Below are 16,569 nucleotides of genomic sequence, written 5' to 3'. Positions count from 1 at the left end.
GTGGTCGTGGGTCCTAAGTTCCTGTATCATAGCGGCCTTTGTTCATGCAGCTGGTACTATGGGCCGGAGTTAACAGATCACGCACTCGGGTGACGAGGACGCGTTTGATATGAATATGAATAGTTAAAACTTCAAATTCCTGTCCTTTGTCTTGAATCGTAATATGTGCTATGGCTTGTAGGCTCTAGCTCCTAGACCCCGAGTTATCTCAGTGACCTGTAGAGGAAGTGGCGGTCTTTCGGGATCGTGCTTGCGTTGATTGTCAAATGTTATCTCCGTTCTGTCTTGTTCTTGGTCCTTCGTTGTATGGCTTTCATCATTTGAGAAGTCGCTGCGGTTTGCTCCCAAGCCCCCCTCCCGCTAGAAGCCGGTATACTCAATCAGCACGCCAATAATTTCACACTCGATCTTTCAACCACCAATGCAGCGTTCGCTTTTATTGTAGATTCTATGTGATTTTCGGTAGGCAATAATTAGTATATACTACTGTTTGACGTAATCGTCTCGTTATTGTGGCCATCATGCACGCGTCAATATTGCTGCTTGTCTTAGAGTACCTCGGCCGGGTCCGAGTATTGGGCGATGAGAAGTAATATCACACGAGTAATTCCATAGTCGGGCTTCTGAATTGGCTTTTTATACGGTCTATGATTGTAGATGTACTATTGGTTTGCCAATTTTTGTGAGAATTGGGATTCTGTAGCTTCTGTCGATGCTGGTTGTGAAGATGGTATATATCTCATCGTGGTTGTCATAGGGTGTTCTGGAAATATATAAAACGGCATTCTGAGCGACTCCTAATTTCTAGAAATTCGGCTGATCTATCCAGAAACATACATCATATCGAGCCCCAAACCACAGGAAATGGTATTATACACCCATATTTATTATATCTGACATATATAGACTATACCTAGATGTAGACGTCGCTGGCGTGGTGCGATCGCACTTTAGAGCGCGTCTGGAAAGCTGATCGCAGAGAAATGCTTTAGCAGCGGAAACTGAGACGCGTTAACGTTAATAGATAATTAGTAGATAATTATCGTCCATATCCATCTCTACGAGTGCTACGAATAATAGAGGATATTCCAAAAAGAGCGCTGGCAGTCTATCGATATGCCTTAAGGAATATAACCCGAGATCATCGATTGCGAGGCCGGTCACTAGAACCGAGCACTCCACGCAGCTGGCGGATTCCTATATTAACTGGAACCAAAGCGGATGTTAGAGACTACATAACAGAGAGTGTTCAAATAGACGGGAGAAAACCCATATCCAACTGCATCTCTACGAGTCTTGACCCAATCCACTGCTGCAGTATCAAGTCTCGCGACACGCGACGCTGATTGAGGCCTCAGGCATACAACATATCGAGAATATCGTACTACTGGCAAGACACGCAACGGAGTCGTATATAACGTAGAGATGAAGAGATAATACCTTTAGTGACGCGTCACTAATATGAAACATACGACGCGAAGAGAAATATTATGCCCATGATATCTCATTTCCGTATTGTAGGTCAGTAGTACCATGGCATTCATTGATCTGGTGAACGTGACCGGAGCGGGGGCGGGAGCGTGACCGCGACTTTCTGCGCAGTGACACGGTTCTACCATCATCATCGAGCCCTCCTCAAAAAGAATCGAGAAGACATCATGCTTATCGCCAATACCACTGCTCTAAGCAGCAAGGGAACAAGGCAGAAAACAACCAAGGGACCAAGGCATCGCAAAGAGGGCACGGTCGCCAACATTCGTCGTCTTCATTCTCTCGAAGACCGCGTTTTACGATGCTGAAGCGGGTTCGCGAATATTTATCCAACTCCTCACTGTCTTCAGCACCTAGCTAATGGTCAGAACCAGTCAGAAACGCGTCTTCCATGACCACTGAGGTTCAATGAACTCATTGAGCAACCAGGGAACGTCAACTTACAAGTTTAGGAACTGAGACAGGGGTGCCTCCGTGAAACGCAGAGACTGAGATATGCCAAAATCAAGCCTCACATTGAACGAAATGGAGCATTGGAGTCCTAGGCACTCTTCATGTCAAGGAATTTACGCAGTAATTGCTGAATTTTGTCCCATACAAAGACTGCGCTGCCACAAACACCCGTTGCAAACTTTATTCTGTCATTCTGATGTTGAGACCTCTTATATCTCTGGGCTTCGGAGGACTTTGGCTAATCTCTCAACCCTTGACAGTGAGCGCAAAAATATCTTATTCCCATTGGCAGATCCTGACCAGCTTCACAGAGCCGCTGGCTTCCCCCAGACAGGACAGCAGTGGGGTCAGGGCAACGTTTCTCTTGAGATCATCGGACCGTCAGCATGATAATTGTGCCTCCAGTCCCGACGTGTACACTAATCAGGTTCGATATTCACGACAGAGAAGACTATGCTGACGACCGTATTCCGCGCTCGGGAAGATACTTCGCATGGGAGATGCATGTGCAATAAACAATGTCTCTACAACCTGGCTATTGGGTGGTGGAGAGAAATGTATAAGGCCGAAGGGAAAGGGATTGACCTCAAAGGGCTCTGCCCAGTTCTTCTCCCTAAGGAAAGACCGAAATAGGGCTGGTGTAAAGCAGAAATGAGGAGAAAAAGGCAACCACGGCGAAAGGTGACAATTATCATGCTGTTCTACACAGAAGCCTTTCACCAGTCTGGTATCCTTCGTTGTCTCAGTTGGACTGGTCGCGTCATCTCTTTGGCGAGCATGGGGCCCCTGCGGAGCTGACAAGTTTGCCTCACCCCGTTCTGTCGTTCCAGTGCTCTCGACCTCTTGAGATGGACGAGTCTCTTTGACAATTTTATCTATCGTCGACCTTCCAATCAATTCCCAGGAACACCTTCTCTGCACTCTGGCTTTTCTTCTTTTTTTTTTTTGCGTCTTGGTGTTAACATTTGTCAGACTGTGCGAACCTAGTAATCCGAGGGTATGATGAGGAAAGCTCTGATTATTCGAATCTAGCTAACTAACTGACTATTTATTCTCATGGAATGAGGGGTTAAGACCTTCCAAATATGATATATCAAGCGATTCCGAAAGATATGATGTATCGATGTGATATACCGAATATTGTAAGGATCTTTGAGATAACTACCCGGATCGGCGTGTGCTGACTAGGCTGATAGGCTTCTTGGCATACCACTAGGTTATAGTGGTAATATTACAACATTCTCTTTCTGTTCCATGACTGCATGTGTCTGTGTCCAAGATGCCATGACGCCTGAAGCAGTATTTACGGCCATTTTCTGGCTTGTATAGCATTGGAGGCCCCTGATGCTTGTAATATCGACGATGTCGTTTTTTTTCTTTCTGGCGAGTGACTTGGCCCCCAATCTAAATGCGTTTGTCATCGTTGCGAAACTGACTGGACAGGACAACTGTAAAGAACGGCACTGTATATTGACGGTGGCAGACGGATTTTTTTTGCCGAGAAAAAACAATAATGAAACGGCGACAGCATACGAGACAGCCGGATATAGTTTGCTGTCTCCCTTTCCTCTGTTTCTATCCAATTCGAGATCATGCTGATGCCGCCTATGCAGATATGTAGTTTCTGGAAATTGGCACAACAACTTCCTGGGACTGGAGGCGCAGGATATCTATCGTCGCGGTTAACCAGACGGCAAATCCACAGATGGGGCCGTCATTCATGCTGCTCTCTGTCCTGGAGTACTTTACGGGGTTTACGGGGGGGGGGTGGAGGGAGCGGTGTCCTTTATCGACCCAGCTTTCCTGGATTCCAACGGCCAGCATCTGATAAATACTCTTTGTGGTCCTACGACACTGTCAGTAAAATAAGGGCCTAATACGATGTCGCCCTGAACACCCCCTACCGTCCTTCCTCGGGTGCATATGCTGAAGCCCCAGAGCTTGGACTCGCCTCCTGTCTCAATGGTGCGACCGATAGGAAGCTGCGATACATCGCTGGACTTGCCCGCGAGCGCTACCTCGATGGATTCGTTATCGATACATGTACTTAGACGGTCTAAAACCTTTTACTGCATCTCTTGCCTCTTTTTCCAGGACCGGAGGCAGTATGGCCTACATAACGGGAATAGCTCCAAAAGGGATTGTTGTCGTGGTTGGAGGCACCATGAAGAGCGTGGATGACAGCAGGAAGCAGACTAAGGGAAATTATGACGCCTCGTTACGAGCGCCATACCACTTGTCTTGTCTGACAGTCGATTGACATTGCTCTAAATAACTGCAGGTATCTTCGACAAAATGGACTCCTTAGACGTCGCATCTCTTTTCGATAACGGAAACGAAAACGGAGCCTGGTATTCGCAGAAAGACTACGGGAGACATACCCTGGCCCCGGAAGGAATTCTGACTGGTCACCGCCTCAGAATAGGACAATCAAAGTCATAATATCTATCTGTACGGCGGTCGAGACGATACCAATTAGTACGATGACATGTATAAGGATTCATGAGGGTCGGCCCCCTGGAACGGCCACGCCTGTCACCTAGTCAGGAACAGGAAGATGTTACTTTAGCGCGCCAAGGGCAGTGAATCGAACATGCAACTGGGAGACGAAGGGTGTCGCGATATATGATCTGAGTGCCCTGGTCTGGGGAAGCCTGTACGATGCCTTCTCTCGCAGTATGAAGATCCGAACTTTATATATCGCGTAATTGGTGGCGTGTAAGGAAAGACTTCTGTCTCCAGAGCATGATTATGTTGACCCGCCTGCAGCGCTGAAGGGGGCGCAGCTATGAAAGCTGGTTCAGCACGCTGCAGCTTGCTCAAATTTGAATCCTCAGCGAGCAACGACACGTCTTTTGGCACAGAAGAAGGCCACGGTGACTTGAGTTGGGTCGCCATCCCTGTGAGCCACTGCTAGAGTTTTTATCCTCGCAGCCGTGTTGTTTTTCCCCCATAGACCGTCAAAGAAGACGTGCTGCTGGTGCTACCGACCGGACAGTCCGCCACAACAATCCCCGCACAAAGCCAAAGCCTGATAGCAGTGATGACAAAGAGTATGGCGGGAAGATCACTGGAAATAGCCCGTGTGTAATTACGGAGTTGGTTTCATTCCGTCTGCATATGAGCTCTCGCCCAGAAGCATGCTGCATGAAATGGACACGAGCAAAAAAAGGTCCGATAACTCTGACTAATCGCGTGCTGCTGCATGAGATCTTGCAGACAGGTTTCAGAACTGGATAGCCAGCCTCATAATGCTTAGTTGGGAATCGTGGTTTTTTTGAAGCCAAAGGGTCTTGCATTATGCGTCTTTGCAACCGGGAGTTCGATCTGATCTCACATCTATTCGTTGAGGACCCAGATACCATTCTACCATGTGTTATCCATTTGCTGTCAGCCTATGCTCTCCATGCTGGTGGTCATCATGTACTATGCACATTGAATCCATCTTATCCTTGTCTTGACACCTCTTATCGAATCAGACATGGTGCAAAATCGCCACTCTCGTGCCCGAAAAATAAGACCAGACTGGAGTACGTGCAGCCATTGAGCTGGGACATTAGTCTTGGATACGAGGGTCGCGAAACCATCGCCGAGAAGGACTGACCGATGCTGTACCAGCCCCTTGAGCCAGATTCTGCCGTACGAGCGACGAATTTTTCTTTTTTAAAAAAATAAAAAACCCTTGAAATCGGCGTACAGCGATACATGAATTCTTGCCTGGTGATCTGACAGAATCAGGAAGTTTTGTGTCAGATTTGCCCCAGTAGCGGTCACGGTCAGGCTTCTCCCCCTTGAGTTTGTCTATTTGTCTTCACGCACTCTAGTGGCTTTTTTTGTTGTTATACCCCACAACACTGGTGGCAAAATAAGACTGACGGCAAATTTAGGCAGCGGAGAATTAACTGACACCAGGCACGCGCAGGGGAGGCATCCATTGCGGGGAATGAAGAGAGATTATGAAGACATGAGTCATCCTATAGTCTAAGACTACCCTTGGCTATCCCATTCGACGGTTTTGCTTTATTCGTCATCTATCAATTACTATTATTTTTGCCTGCTGTCAATCTATCCAAAACTAGGCAAGGCGCTTACTTAGGTACCTCCTACCTACCCACCTAACCTTATCACAAAAGACTCGAGGGGACTTGAATGAGGATCGACATTGATTCTACCCTATCATCCAATGTGCCATACAGATTGATGGATTGGAATCCTAGAAAGGGAAATCTGAATTGAACGATCTGCGCGGAGTTGTGGAGTTGCGGAGTTTTCAGAGTATGTGATAGTCCTCCCCCTCTGCTCCCCCTGGTGCCTGCGTCGGAACAAAACATATCTTCAAAAAAAAGGAAAGCCCCCATGGCCACAGACACGGTACTGATACTACTAACTACTCTTTGAAAGGGCAGAAGTGCCCACAGGACTGGAACTATAACTACTAACCGCCTATATCTGGGTAAGTACCTACACAAGTAACTACCAACCGAGCTGCCATCACCTCATCGCATCCCTATACTATACTACACCTGCTACCTACCACCTACCTCATCCATTCACATGAAGAGGTAGAAATAGAAAGAGAAAGAGAAAGGGAGAGAGAAATCAAAACAAAAAGACCATAACCAGCCACCAACCACCAGCCACAAAAAGCAAGCCAAGCAAGCAATCCTGCTAACGCCCACGCCCACGCCCATCTTTATCTATCCTGCATAGATAGCATCCTGCATATGACATTCAAACCATAAACCATCCACCTGTCTCCTCTCCTTTCCTCCCCTCCCCTCCCCTGTCTGTATCTACGTATCTTAATGTACAGTAATATGTCCTATACGAACAAGTACCAATTCACACCATGCCCCTTGTATGGTATCAGTCTGTATCTACTGCCCCGCCCCGCCCCGCTCGCTCCAAGGGGACGGGACGGATCAGAATCGAAGCGTCTAGATAGCGGTTTCAAAAATTTCCAAAAAAGCCAAGGTAGGTAAAGGCATGCATGGCATGCGCGGCATGAACTGAACGTGGATGAATGAGCAAGGATCCCACCGTGGTCCGCTCGCGACTTTTTAGCTAGTCAGGTACATCTGCATATGTAGGACATGACGTCTATGGCGTCAGCGATGCAGAACAGATCCCGGTCCCAATCCCAATACTAGCAGCATGCTGGCTAGGCGGCGCCTCGTCAGATGCAATACTATCCATCTACGCGGGGAACAGGAGGGAAAAAGTCAATTGGAATGCAAGTAGTGCAAGTCTGAAATGGAATTCCAGAATGATCCATGTATGTCAAGTCCGTTCAGCTAGTATTAACATCACGTGCTTTTTCTTTCCTGTTCTGTTCTGGTTCATATCTCCCTTTTTTTGGATCGTCTGTCTATCAATGCTGTACCCGTAACCGAATCATATCATACACATCAAACCATTCCCATATTGTACAAGAGAAGTTTCCAACCGTAATACTGACAAATGGACATAAGAAAAGGAGACGAAGCGAAGCATGCAAGCTGTACGAAAAGTGCCTCCGCTATGTATGTACCACCAACCCTGGGACCGATGCATGTATGCCAACCCAATGCAAAGCAAGACAAAGAATAAGAGAGATCAGAGACGTCATGACGTAGCAATCGTAGAATACAGATGTATGATACAGCGTAACTAATCAGAGACTCGTCACAAGAAAGAGGAAGAGGAGCTATGGTGAAACCACATACGCAAGAGTAAGAGTGTCATGACCAGGAGGACGCTGGACAGCCATGACGTCAAGCGCCGGCGGGTCTCAGGCCGCAAGGCCGCCGTCCCCAAGCGGCAGGCGCGACCGCCGATCCGGGCGGCCTGGCGAGTCCTGCCGCTTCGGGCTAGCGCATGACGTCGTGGCGCTGCCCGTCGGGGAAAGCATCACATCATGACGGAGCCCGTCAGACCATCTGAACATGCCCGACACGAACCCCTTCTCGCTTCACTTTGCGGCCCGCACTGATAGGCCCGTTTGTAGAGAAACCCAAACCGTAGCTAGCGTCAATGGAAGGGTTGATCGGTGAGGAGACCGTCGTGGCTTCAGTCCCTGCCCTTCCGTTTCTGCTTGCCTGGCCAGTCGACCTCCGGATGCACCACGCGCATGTGCCTCGTCAGAGCGTCGTTGCGGGAGAACGTCTTCTCCTCGGTGCACAGGTGACACCGGACCTTCTGCTTGCGGGCGTTGTGGATCGTATCCTCGTGGCGCGTAAGGTCGTAGGGTCGTGAGAAGATCGAGTTGCACGGCTTGCCTGTCGACGGGTTGATCCGCTCGCACTTGTGGGGGCCCGCCTGTGAGTTGCGCATCGCCAGAGTGCCGTCGCGTCCAGCCAGGTGTCCGCCCGGCGTAGTCGACCGGTGGGCCTCGCGCTTGTGCTTCTGGAGCTTCGCGGGAGTCTCGAAGCGCAGCGTGCAGCCGTGGTAGGTGCAGGTGTACGTTCCTGAATCCGATGCCGTGCTGTCAGGACGCTGTATCGTCTCGGTTGGCGCCTGTGTCGTCATCGGCTGCTGTCCCTGCGGAGCGGAAGTGATGTCGATCGTGGGCTGCGTCTCGCTGGTCGTCGACTCCATAGTGGGGAGCGAGGCCGGGAACTCGGGCGTGTGATGCATGAGGTTGTTCTGCTGCTGCTGCTGAGGCTGGCGGCGAGGATGCTGCTGTTGGTGCTGCTGTTGCATGAAGTTATACTGGCGCATGTTGGCTGCCTGTTGCGCGTATTGAGTTGGGAATGCCTCCATCGGATTGTAGTTCTGCGTAGGCTGGAAGGCATTGGAGCTCTCCCGTCGTAGTCCTCCCAGCGTAGTGTCCCCGATCTGGAAGTCCGTCCCGTTGGTTGGGAACAGTGGCGGCATCCCGGCGTCCTCAGTACCCTCATGGTACTCGAGCAGCGCGTCTTTGGGCGAGATCGTCTTAGGCTCACCCTGGTTGTCGTGTTGCCCAATATTCATCCCGTTCTGCGACAGCTGCATATTTGATGCCAGGTTGGGCTGCTGCAGAGGCGCAGTGTTGAAGTCGGCCGCCAGCGGCGACCCTTGGCGGAAGGGCGAGCGGTCGCGATTGATCGAGGTCGCGGGCGACTGCGATCGCGCAGACAGGTGCCCCTGACGCGCAGCCTGCAGTCGGTCCGCAACGAGGCTGTGGTACGTCGGCGCCGTCAAGAGGTTCTGGCTTGTGGGCTGCTTGCGAACCTGCGGCGTGGGAATGATCCCGGTGTTGTAGAGCTCGTCCTGGTAGATATCGGAGATCGTTCTGTTCAACTTTGGGATGGGGACCGATGTAGCGTTCTGGCCGCCGTTAAAGTCTGAAAGCGCATCGAGACGTAAGTATTCATCCATCCACCTGTCAACATCAGGAAATCTGTCCTCACCATGGGTCATCGCCTTCGAACCATCGTCGAGGTCGTCGTAGGTCGTCTGCGGAGTGGCAGGGGAGTTGTGACTCAGGCTTGAGACAGAAGGAGCCAGAGAATAATGGAAGGGGGCCTCCTCTTCCGTTGTTCCCGGGTGCTGTTGTTGATGTTGATGTTGATACTGCTGTTGCTGCTGCTGCTGCTGTTGCTCGAGAACCGCCCGTCTCATAGCCATCTCCGCTTCAGCGTTGTCACCATCCTGGGAGGATGGGTCGTAGTTCTGGAAAGGCGCGGCCAGAAAAGAGTTCTGGACCGGCGTCTGGACCGGCGTCGGCAACGGTTTGGACACGCTCGAAGTACTGGGCGTGTGATGGTTCTCAAAGCCGTTTAGCGTCGGAGAAAACGACGACGTCGTCTGCTGCGAGTTGTATCCACTCGGGGCTCCCGCTGTGAGTGGCGAAAGTGCATCTCCTGCTGCCTTCTTGTGGTGGTTGCTGTTGTTGTTCTGCAGCCCTGTCCTCCGCGACAGACCGTTCTGAACCCGAGCCGCGGGGCTGAGCAGCTGGACGTTGGCGTCGCCTTCCCAGCTGTGGTTGCCCGAAGCCGCGTGTTGCGCCAACATGGGCGAACCGGTGTGGTATTGCGATGAATGAGGATAGTGTCTCAGCGGCGATGACGTTAGCTGATGGACTCGGATGGCAGGGTTGTAGGACGAGGCGGTGCTCATTGAAGGCGCCTCGACGAAGCCGCCGTCGAAGGCGGCCTGGAAGTCTGTCGAGACCGCCGTCGCCGGAGAGTGGGTGGATGAGAAGGTCGGAGAGGAGGTGGGAGAAGCCGATGCGGACGAGGGCGGGGAGTAGAAGTGGAAGTCGACGGTGTGCTGGAAGGGTGACTGCAGCGAGCGCTGGTGCTGGTAGTGAAGCTGCTGCGGCGGCTGCTGGTGGAAGAGATGCTGCAGCGGGGCCTCGTGGAGCAGCTCAGGAGGGAGTTGGTCGTCTTGTATGTGGGTGAAGCTGTTGTTGTGGAGGAGGAAGGAAGCGGGCGGTTCGGTGATGAGATCCTTACGTACGGGATGCACCAGCATAATGGAAAGGGACGTCAGCGCGGTGGGTACGTCGCCACCGGCGCAGGCCTGGGTATTTATCGAAGGATCCCGGACGCTGACCACGGGCCCGCTCACCGGCTCGTGGGACCTCAGATCCGACGCTGCGGAAATAGCAGTCGAGGGGGGAGAAGCGTCTGGAAGGGTCTTTGTCTGTTCTTTATGAGTCGTCGGAGTAGGACAAGTCTGTGACTCGATCAAAGAGTCGATGACGGGACTGCAGGGACTGAAACGGGCAAGGGCAGACGAGGTAAAAAGGAGTCGAGCACGGGAGGCAAAAAGACAGGGCTGAAAGCACGATGGCGAGAACAGGCCCTTATTTATGAATGGATGCTGTCTGGCACAAGCGGCAGCTCGACCAGGGCGACCGCTACTGTTCTTAAGGCAATGACGTCGTGACGCTAAGCCGCCCATCACCTGCACCTGCATCCCTGGCGTGTCTCGTACGGTATCGCCGATATACCCCGGCCGCGCCTGGATCGTCGTACGGCCTCGTTACCCCGATACGATACGTGCCGTCGCTTCCCGTCCCTCTTGGCGGTCGATCGCGTCTCCATAACAGACCCTTACGCCGAGGTGCCCAAAGCCCTGTCGTAACCTCACTCGTCCTGTGGCTGGTGGGAATGTGACAAGCCTCACTTCTCCACGGCTCAACAGCCCGACTCCCCAAGTTTGTTCCCAACGTCTGCAGTACCAGCCACAGTGGTCCCTTGCGTTCGCCGGTCCCTTCCCATGTCTTCTGGTAATTATCACTTGGAGCCGTTGTTGTCGGCCACGTCCGAGCCGCTAACACCATGACTTATGTCCGTCCGCTCTGGGCACCATTCATCGCCCTGCCCAACACCACGTTTGCCCCGGCACCGCGACTGCTAGAGCCAAGGCTAGGCTAGGCTGCACAATTTTTCATCTGATCCTCCTCCCCTGCAGATTTTTCTTAACGCTTCTATTTCCAGAACCTTCGTCTCCCGGCTAGCGTCTAGGCTCTGGCATCGTCCCCGACCGTCCTATCGGCACGCGGGCCCAGGCTCCTCGCTAACAGCAAAAGCCTAACGCAAGGAACAGCCACACCCCACCCCCGACCGCACCGGCCCCTTCGTGCCAAGGCTCTCGGACGGGCCAATCAGCCAGATCCCCAGATGCTAAGCCACCTGACGTGGCTGACGATCCGATGCGATCACTGTCCGATCTGGCTAGCGCGGTCGATAAAGTAGTGGGTAGTTCGCTCCAGGTCCCGGGCTCCAGGTCCAGGTCCCCGTAGGTCGGGATCCAGTCTCTCACATATTCCCCAGGTTGGTATCTGCACAAGCCACAGTCTCTTTACGAGCCACACCGTCTCGGATAAAGAGTTGTACGTATGGAGCTTACGTACGAAGTATGGAGACAATACAAGTGTACGGCCGAGATCAGCTAACTAACTTCGCCCAGAATGGCCCATCCTGAGTCACAGTATATACTGACCGTGGATGCCAAGCATACCGGCTGGTAGACAGAACTCAACGGATTACTCATCGCTCCTGAGTCTTAGTCATTGCCCGGAGATATCACGACAACCGGTCGGAGACACGGGAAATGGTCGGTGCCGAGGCCTTTTGACGGCCTGACGTCTCGGTTCTAGGTCAGCTGACCAGGGTGACCAGGGCATGACAGGACAACTTCATCTGTCAGAACAGGCTCTAAGGTTCTTCTCTTTTCCTGGGAATGCTTACTCGAGGTTGAGCGACTGCTGACGAGGTCCAAGAACTCGAGTCACATGCCGAGCAGGGTTTTTTTCGCCTTCTCTTTTCTGTCCGCTGCGAGAAGAGTCCATCCATACATACTTCGCCTGTTCAGCGCGGATGAATGTGACCGACATGGGGTTTCAGCAGGGTCCCTGGACTTTGCTCTGCGGTTGGTTACTTGAGTGGCCAGTCCCAGGGCCCTGGTCTAGCATTAAGACAAGATTAGATGCAAGTTCTTCACCGGTGCTGAGCTTTATCCCGACAATATCCTGTCGACCGGGGGGCTGTCATCAGGTACAGTAGTATTGCATAAGCAAGGCTTTTTGCTGACTTAGCATCTGCTGTGACAACTCTGTACATCTTTCCATCCCGGGACAGACACTTTATCCAGAAATCCAGCTGCCAGGTTTAGTGCCGGATACTACCGGCAGTTGATCCTTGCGATTCTAAATCAAGGGCGTTTTTCCCCTCAGTGGTAGGGGACTGTTAATGTTCTCAGGTCGATCCGTTTTGGGTTGTACCGGCCTGGTGAGACAGCCGTTCCGACCGAACAGGGCTAACAACCCCCGGTCCCAACAAGAGTAGGTAGACCATGGGTTGCACTGCATGTCCATCTCCCGACATGTTATCATGCAGACAGAGATCAAAAAGAAACTCCATATGATCTCCGATGTTCGTTCTCATGTGATAAGTCTCACTGGCAGAGTCTTCGCAGTTACGTATTCTATTCGACTCCGTAATGGGACGCAACGACTTTGTCAACCCGAACCATTGGGCTATCTAGAGGCCTCGTTGAAACTCTCCCACCCACCATTTTGGTAAACATTTGGCCGCGATCGACATGCACAACTCTGGTCGTCTTGACTCGAGACCTAGAGACGGGTAGATCGTCGAGGTCGGACGTTGAGATTAAGATCTAGACCTGTCGCCAACATCTTGGCTCCAGACCCGGTCCCCGGGCCGGGCCCAGATCTCAAAGCCCAAGCGCGGCGGGTCTGCACTTGTCAAGCGCTTGAACACAGCAGATAAGCACAGAACCAATCTGCTACCGTGTATGGTGCACTGGCAGTATCAAACTTGGTGCTATTATTGACTCCGTAGTGATGCCCATAGAAGAAAGTGCGGGGAAACAGGTCTTCCAGTGCTAAGCTTGCATATGCTCTGTCCTTTAGCGCTGAACAGAGTGCGAACAGCCTAGCTGAAGGCAAGGTAAGAAGTGAAGCTGGCACTGGCAGATCGAACAGCCTAAGATCAGCAGTCGCGCTATGTGGACGGAGAAATTGATGTGTGAAAACTTTTTGACTCAATGAGTCGCCTGAGACTCAGTGCCGGCAGTGCGCTAGGACAGGGCTTGTCAGCATCTTAGTTGGATGTTAGCAAGGCTCTGCGGCTGCAGGTGTCAGATCTTTGTTGGCTTCAAAAAAATTTTTTTCCAGGACAAACTACAGAGTAGATCAACTCCGTACTATGACTGCGACTAGACTAGACTTGACGTCGGGCTGCGAACTCTGTATACAACGGAGTTCTCTTCTCCCATACTGCATAGAGGACAGCACAGCCACACAGCTAGTTGGGCCGGTTTTGTCTCCATGGAGTCGGACGGAGCACGGAGGAGCAAGGCGGGAGTCGCCGATTCCGACTCGACTGTCCGGCCGACGGGCCTCAGCCTGGTAGGCGGTGGGTGAGTGCCAAGGCATTAAGGCGGTCGCACGCTAGCGGTAAAATTGTCATACGGTCATACCCAACACGGTCCGGTAACACGATTCCGGCCCCGGCCAACGATACGTGGCTTGACCTCGATCGTGCATCGTGCAGGGACATCATGCATCTGATCATGAAAACTCTGCACCGGTGACCGGGGTCAGGGTCCCGGTCCGAAATCTGCCGTCGAAGTTCTCGAAGCCTTCTATTTCCGGGACAATGCATCGCATATTGCCCAATCATGGTGTCCGCAATGCGTGTTAGCCTGTTCACTTGGCATTGTTTCGGGACTTCGGCCTTCCATCGAAGGCTTCTCGAAGGACACGTCGTATCCGAAACTGCGGCGCACAGGCTTCTCGATCGGGCCCATCGTCCCAGCCAGACGGCCCCGGCGTTGCAGCCCGCCCTCCCTCCTGCATGATACATCGCACCGTCGTGCTGGCAGGCCGCTATCTGCACACTGCAGCTGGGGTCTCGCACCATCAACTGGCGTTGAAGCGGAAAAAATTTTTTCTTTTGCTTCCTGGCCTCTCATGCTGCCTTGCTGCTCCTGCATACGTCAACAGTCGTGCTGGTCGGCATTAACGGAATGACAAACGCTCTCGAGCGACCCAATCTAAGCCTCGTACAATACACTAGATATGAAACAGGATGTACTTCGTGCTCCATAGGTCACATCTGTCAATGTCATGGAGTGTCGCACCCTACCTGTCCGGGAACCATCTCTGACAGGTCCTGTCGCACCTCTCCTTTTCCTGACAGTGACATTCTATCAGTTGACCTGAAGCCCAACAGTTTGAAATGGATGGCACTGCAGGCCTGTGTCTAACCTGTAAACTCTCCCCAACCAATTCTGTTGGATTACAGTAAGGTAAGAAGTAGGTCGCAGATCGTTCACAGACTCCGCTGAAGAGTGGATATCGATACGCAAACCGGGGAAAACCAAAGTGGGTCGGGGGTGTTCGCTTCAGCCGGTGTTGGGTTGGGCTGGAATTAGCTGCTGAGCCTGAACTGCCTGTTCATAGAATAGTGTTTGATGTCAATTATTGCTTGGCAAGTGTCGATCCTTCGCTTCTTCGCGTCATACTTGCCTGTGATGATGAAGGTCTGAACATCGAGAGGCGACATGCTTCGAGTCTTGACGTTCCCTACTGGACTCTCTCGATGAGATGAGATCCGATGCAAGAAATACAGAAATGGAGTATTTCTTGTCTTTTCCCTTTTCATTCGGGATGATCCACTGGGGTATCGGATCCTAGATAGGATCATGTTAGCACAGACCAGGTAGCCGCATTGTCGGTGCTGTCAGCAAGCAACTTAAAATTAATCCACACAGTAGTCCGTTCACTCCATGTAGCTGGCTGGTTCACTGCTTACGGCACAATGAGCCTCTCCGACAGAACCCGAAGAATTAATTTTTGCGGCTCATCAACACGCAACATAATCCGTGTAAAGTAGTAGGGTTAGTAAGAAGTTAGTTTACGCAACGGGATGAATCAGACAGTTAGCCACGCAGGCGAGAAAGCAGATCGGTTTGATGGGTTCTGTGCTCGGGGAGGATCATCGAGAGATACGTTCTGGACCCAACCAGACCCCACCCGAGGTGACTCGATTCAGCTGGGGAGAATCTAGGTAGACACCTTGCTATTCCATACAGTTAGGTGACCAGCGCACGTCGTTTGCTGCCCTGCAGCTATCCATCGTCCGATGGCCTTAACCTCCGTCAAGTTTCTTGAGACATACGTGCCGGAGTCGAAAGGAATCGGAATCCACTCGGGGCCTGTGCGGAGCGATCGTCGCCTGTCTAAGACTGTAGGTAAGACACCCGCCGGTCCGTTCTAAAATGTCATTGATGGCCTCGCATCGAGTGTGCGCAGCCTTGTTTGTTTGTTGGGACGGAACGGTCCAAGCCGAACTAATGGATGGGAAAGAATAAGGTCGTAGATGAAAAATGATCTGACCACCCCTGGGCGTGGTATCGTAGCGTGGTGTTAGGGTGGTGCGATGCATAGCATGCTTACCTGCAGGGTCAGCAGCAGCGACGGGCGGCCCTACCACCCGACCCTCCCGACTTTGACCGTCCTAATAAAAGTATATGCAGGTTTGAATGGCCCGTTTGTATTTATTCAAAGACAGTGTACTCTGAAATAGATGAAGAAGAGTAAAAGGTAGTAGGATGAAGGATGGATGGAGGAGAGAGGTAGGTTTAGCAGGATGAGCTGCCTCTAAGGCTGAGGTCCTTTGGACAAAACCTAATTTGGCAGGTAGGAACCATCACACGTAGGGCAGGCGCAGCCCTGCCGGACAGTTGCTACGTCCCCGTTGGTTCTTCCAGGGCTCCGGGCCGAGCTGCATGAAGGCTCAGAGAGGCTCAAGGTCATGCAGCCCATTCTTGTTCTTCCCATTCCCGAGGCCGCAACCCGACGAGATGGTGCAATGCGACACAACAATCAAGCATGGGCTGATCTGAGACTCCTGACATCTGTCTATCATAAGATGTGTGATAACAGGCACATGATGAGGACAGGATAGAATAAGTCGACAGAATACGGAACGCGATCATTACAGTGTATTTTCTACAAACGTGCGTTTTATACGGACATAAGACGATACGAACATACTGCATGTACACAGAAACAGAAAAATGTCTTGCAGGTTGCTTATCTACCGATGGGTTGACTAGTATAATTTAGCCTATTGTCCTTGCCCTATTTTCATCTTTAAGATTGGCAGTCCTTATCTTATTATCGAT

At 51.7% G+C, this 16,569-nt stretch overlaps 2 protein-coding genes across 2 annotated transcripts; one reads left to right on the top strand and one right to left on the bottom strand.

Moving 5' to 3' along the window:
* Nucleotides 1–4,732: 4,732 nt before the first annotated feature.
* VTN00DRAFT_9362 (uncharacterized protein) lies at nucleotides 4,733–5,035 on the top strand (the record flags this gene model as incomplete). Its single annotated transcript, XM_069436314.1, has 2 exons — nucleotides 4,733–4,846; nucleotides 4,901–5,035. The coding sequence occupies 2 exons, from the start codon at nucleotides 4,733–4,735 to the stop codon at nucleotides 5,033–5,035; spliced, it is 249 nt and encodes an 82-aa protein (XP_069284947.1).
* Nucleotides 5,036–7,992: 2,957 nt separating this feature from the next.
* Nucleotides 7,993–10,380, bottom strand: VTN00DRAFT_9361 (uncharacterized protein; the record flags this gene model as incomplete). The annotated part of the gene is made up of 1 exon (XM_069436313.1): nucleotides 7,993–10,380. One exon carries the CDS (start codon nucleotides 10,378–10,380, stop codon nucleotides 7,993–7,995), a length of 2,388 nt encoding a protein of 795 aa, XP_069284946.1.
* Between the last annotated feature and the right edge of the window lie 6,189 nt (nucleotides 10,381–16,569).

Source organism: Thermoascus crustaceus (genome assembly GCF_041956765.1).
Source record: "Thermoascus crustaceus strain CBS 181.67 unplaced genomic scaffold VTN00scaffold_7, whole genome shotgun sequence".
Taxonomy (NCBI): domain Eukaryota; kingdom Fungi; phylum Ascomycota; class Eurotiomycetes; order Eurotiales; family Thermoascaceae; genus Thermoascus; species Thermoascus crustaceus.
This window is presented reverse-complemented; position numbering and strand designations above follow the sequence as displayed.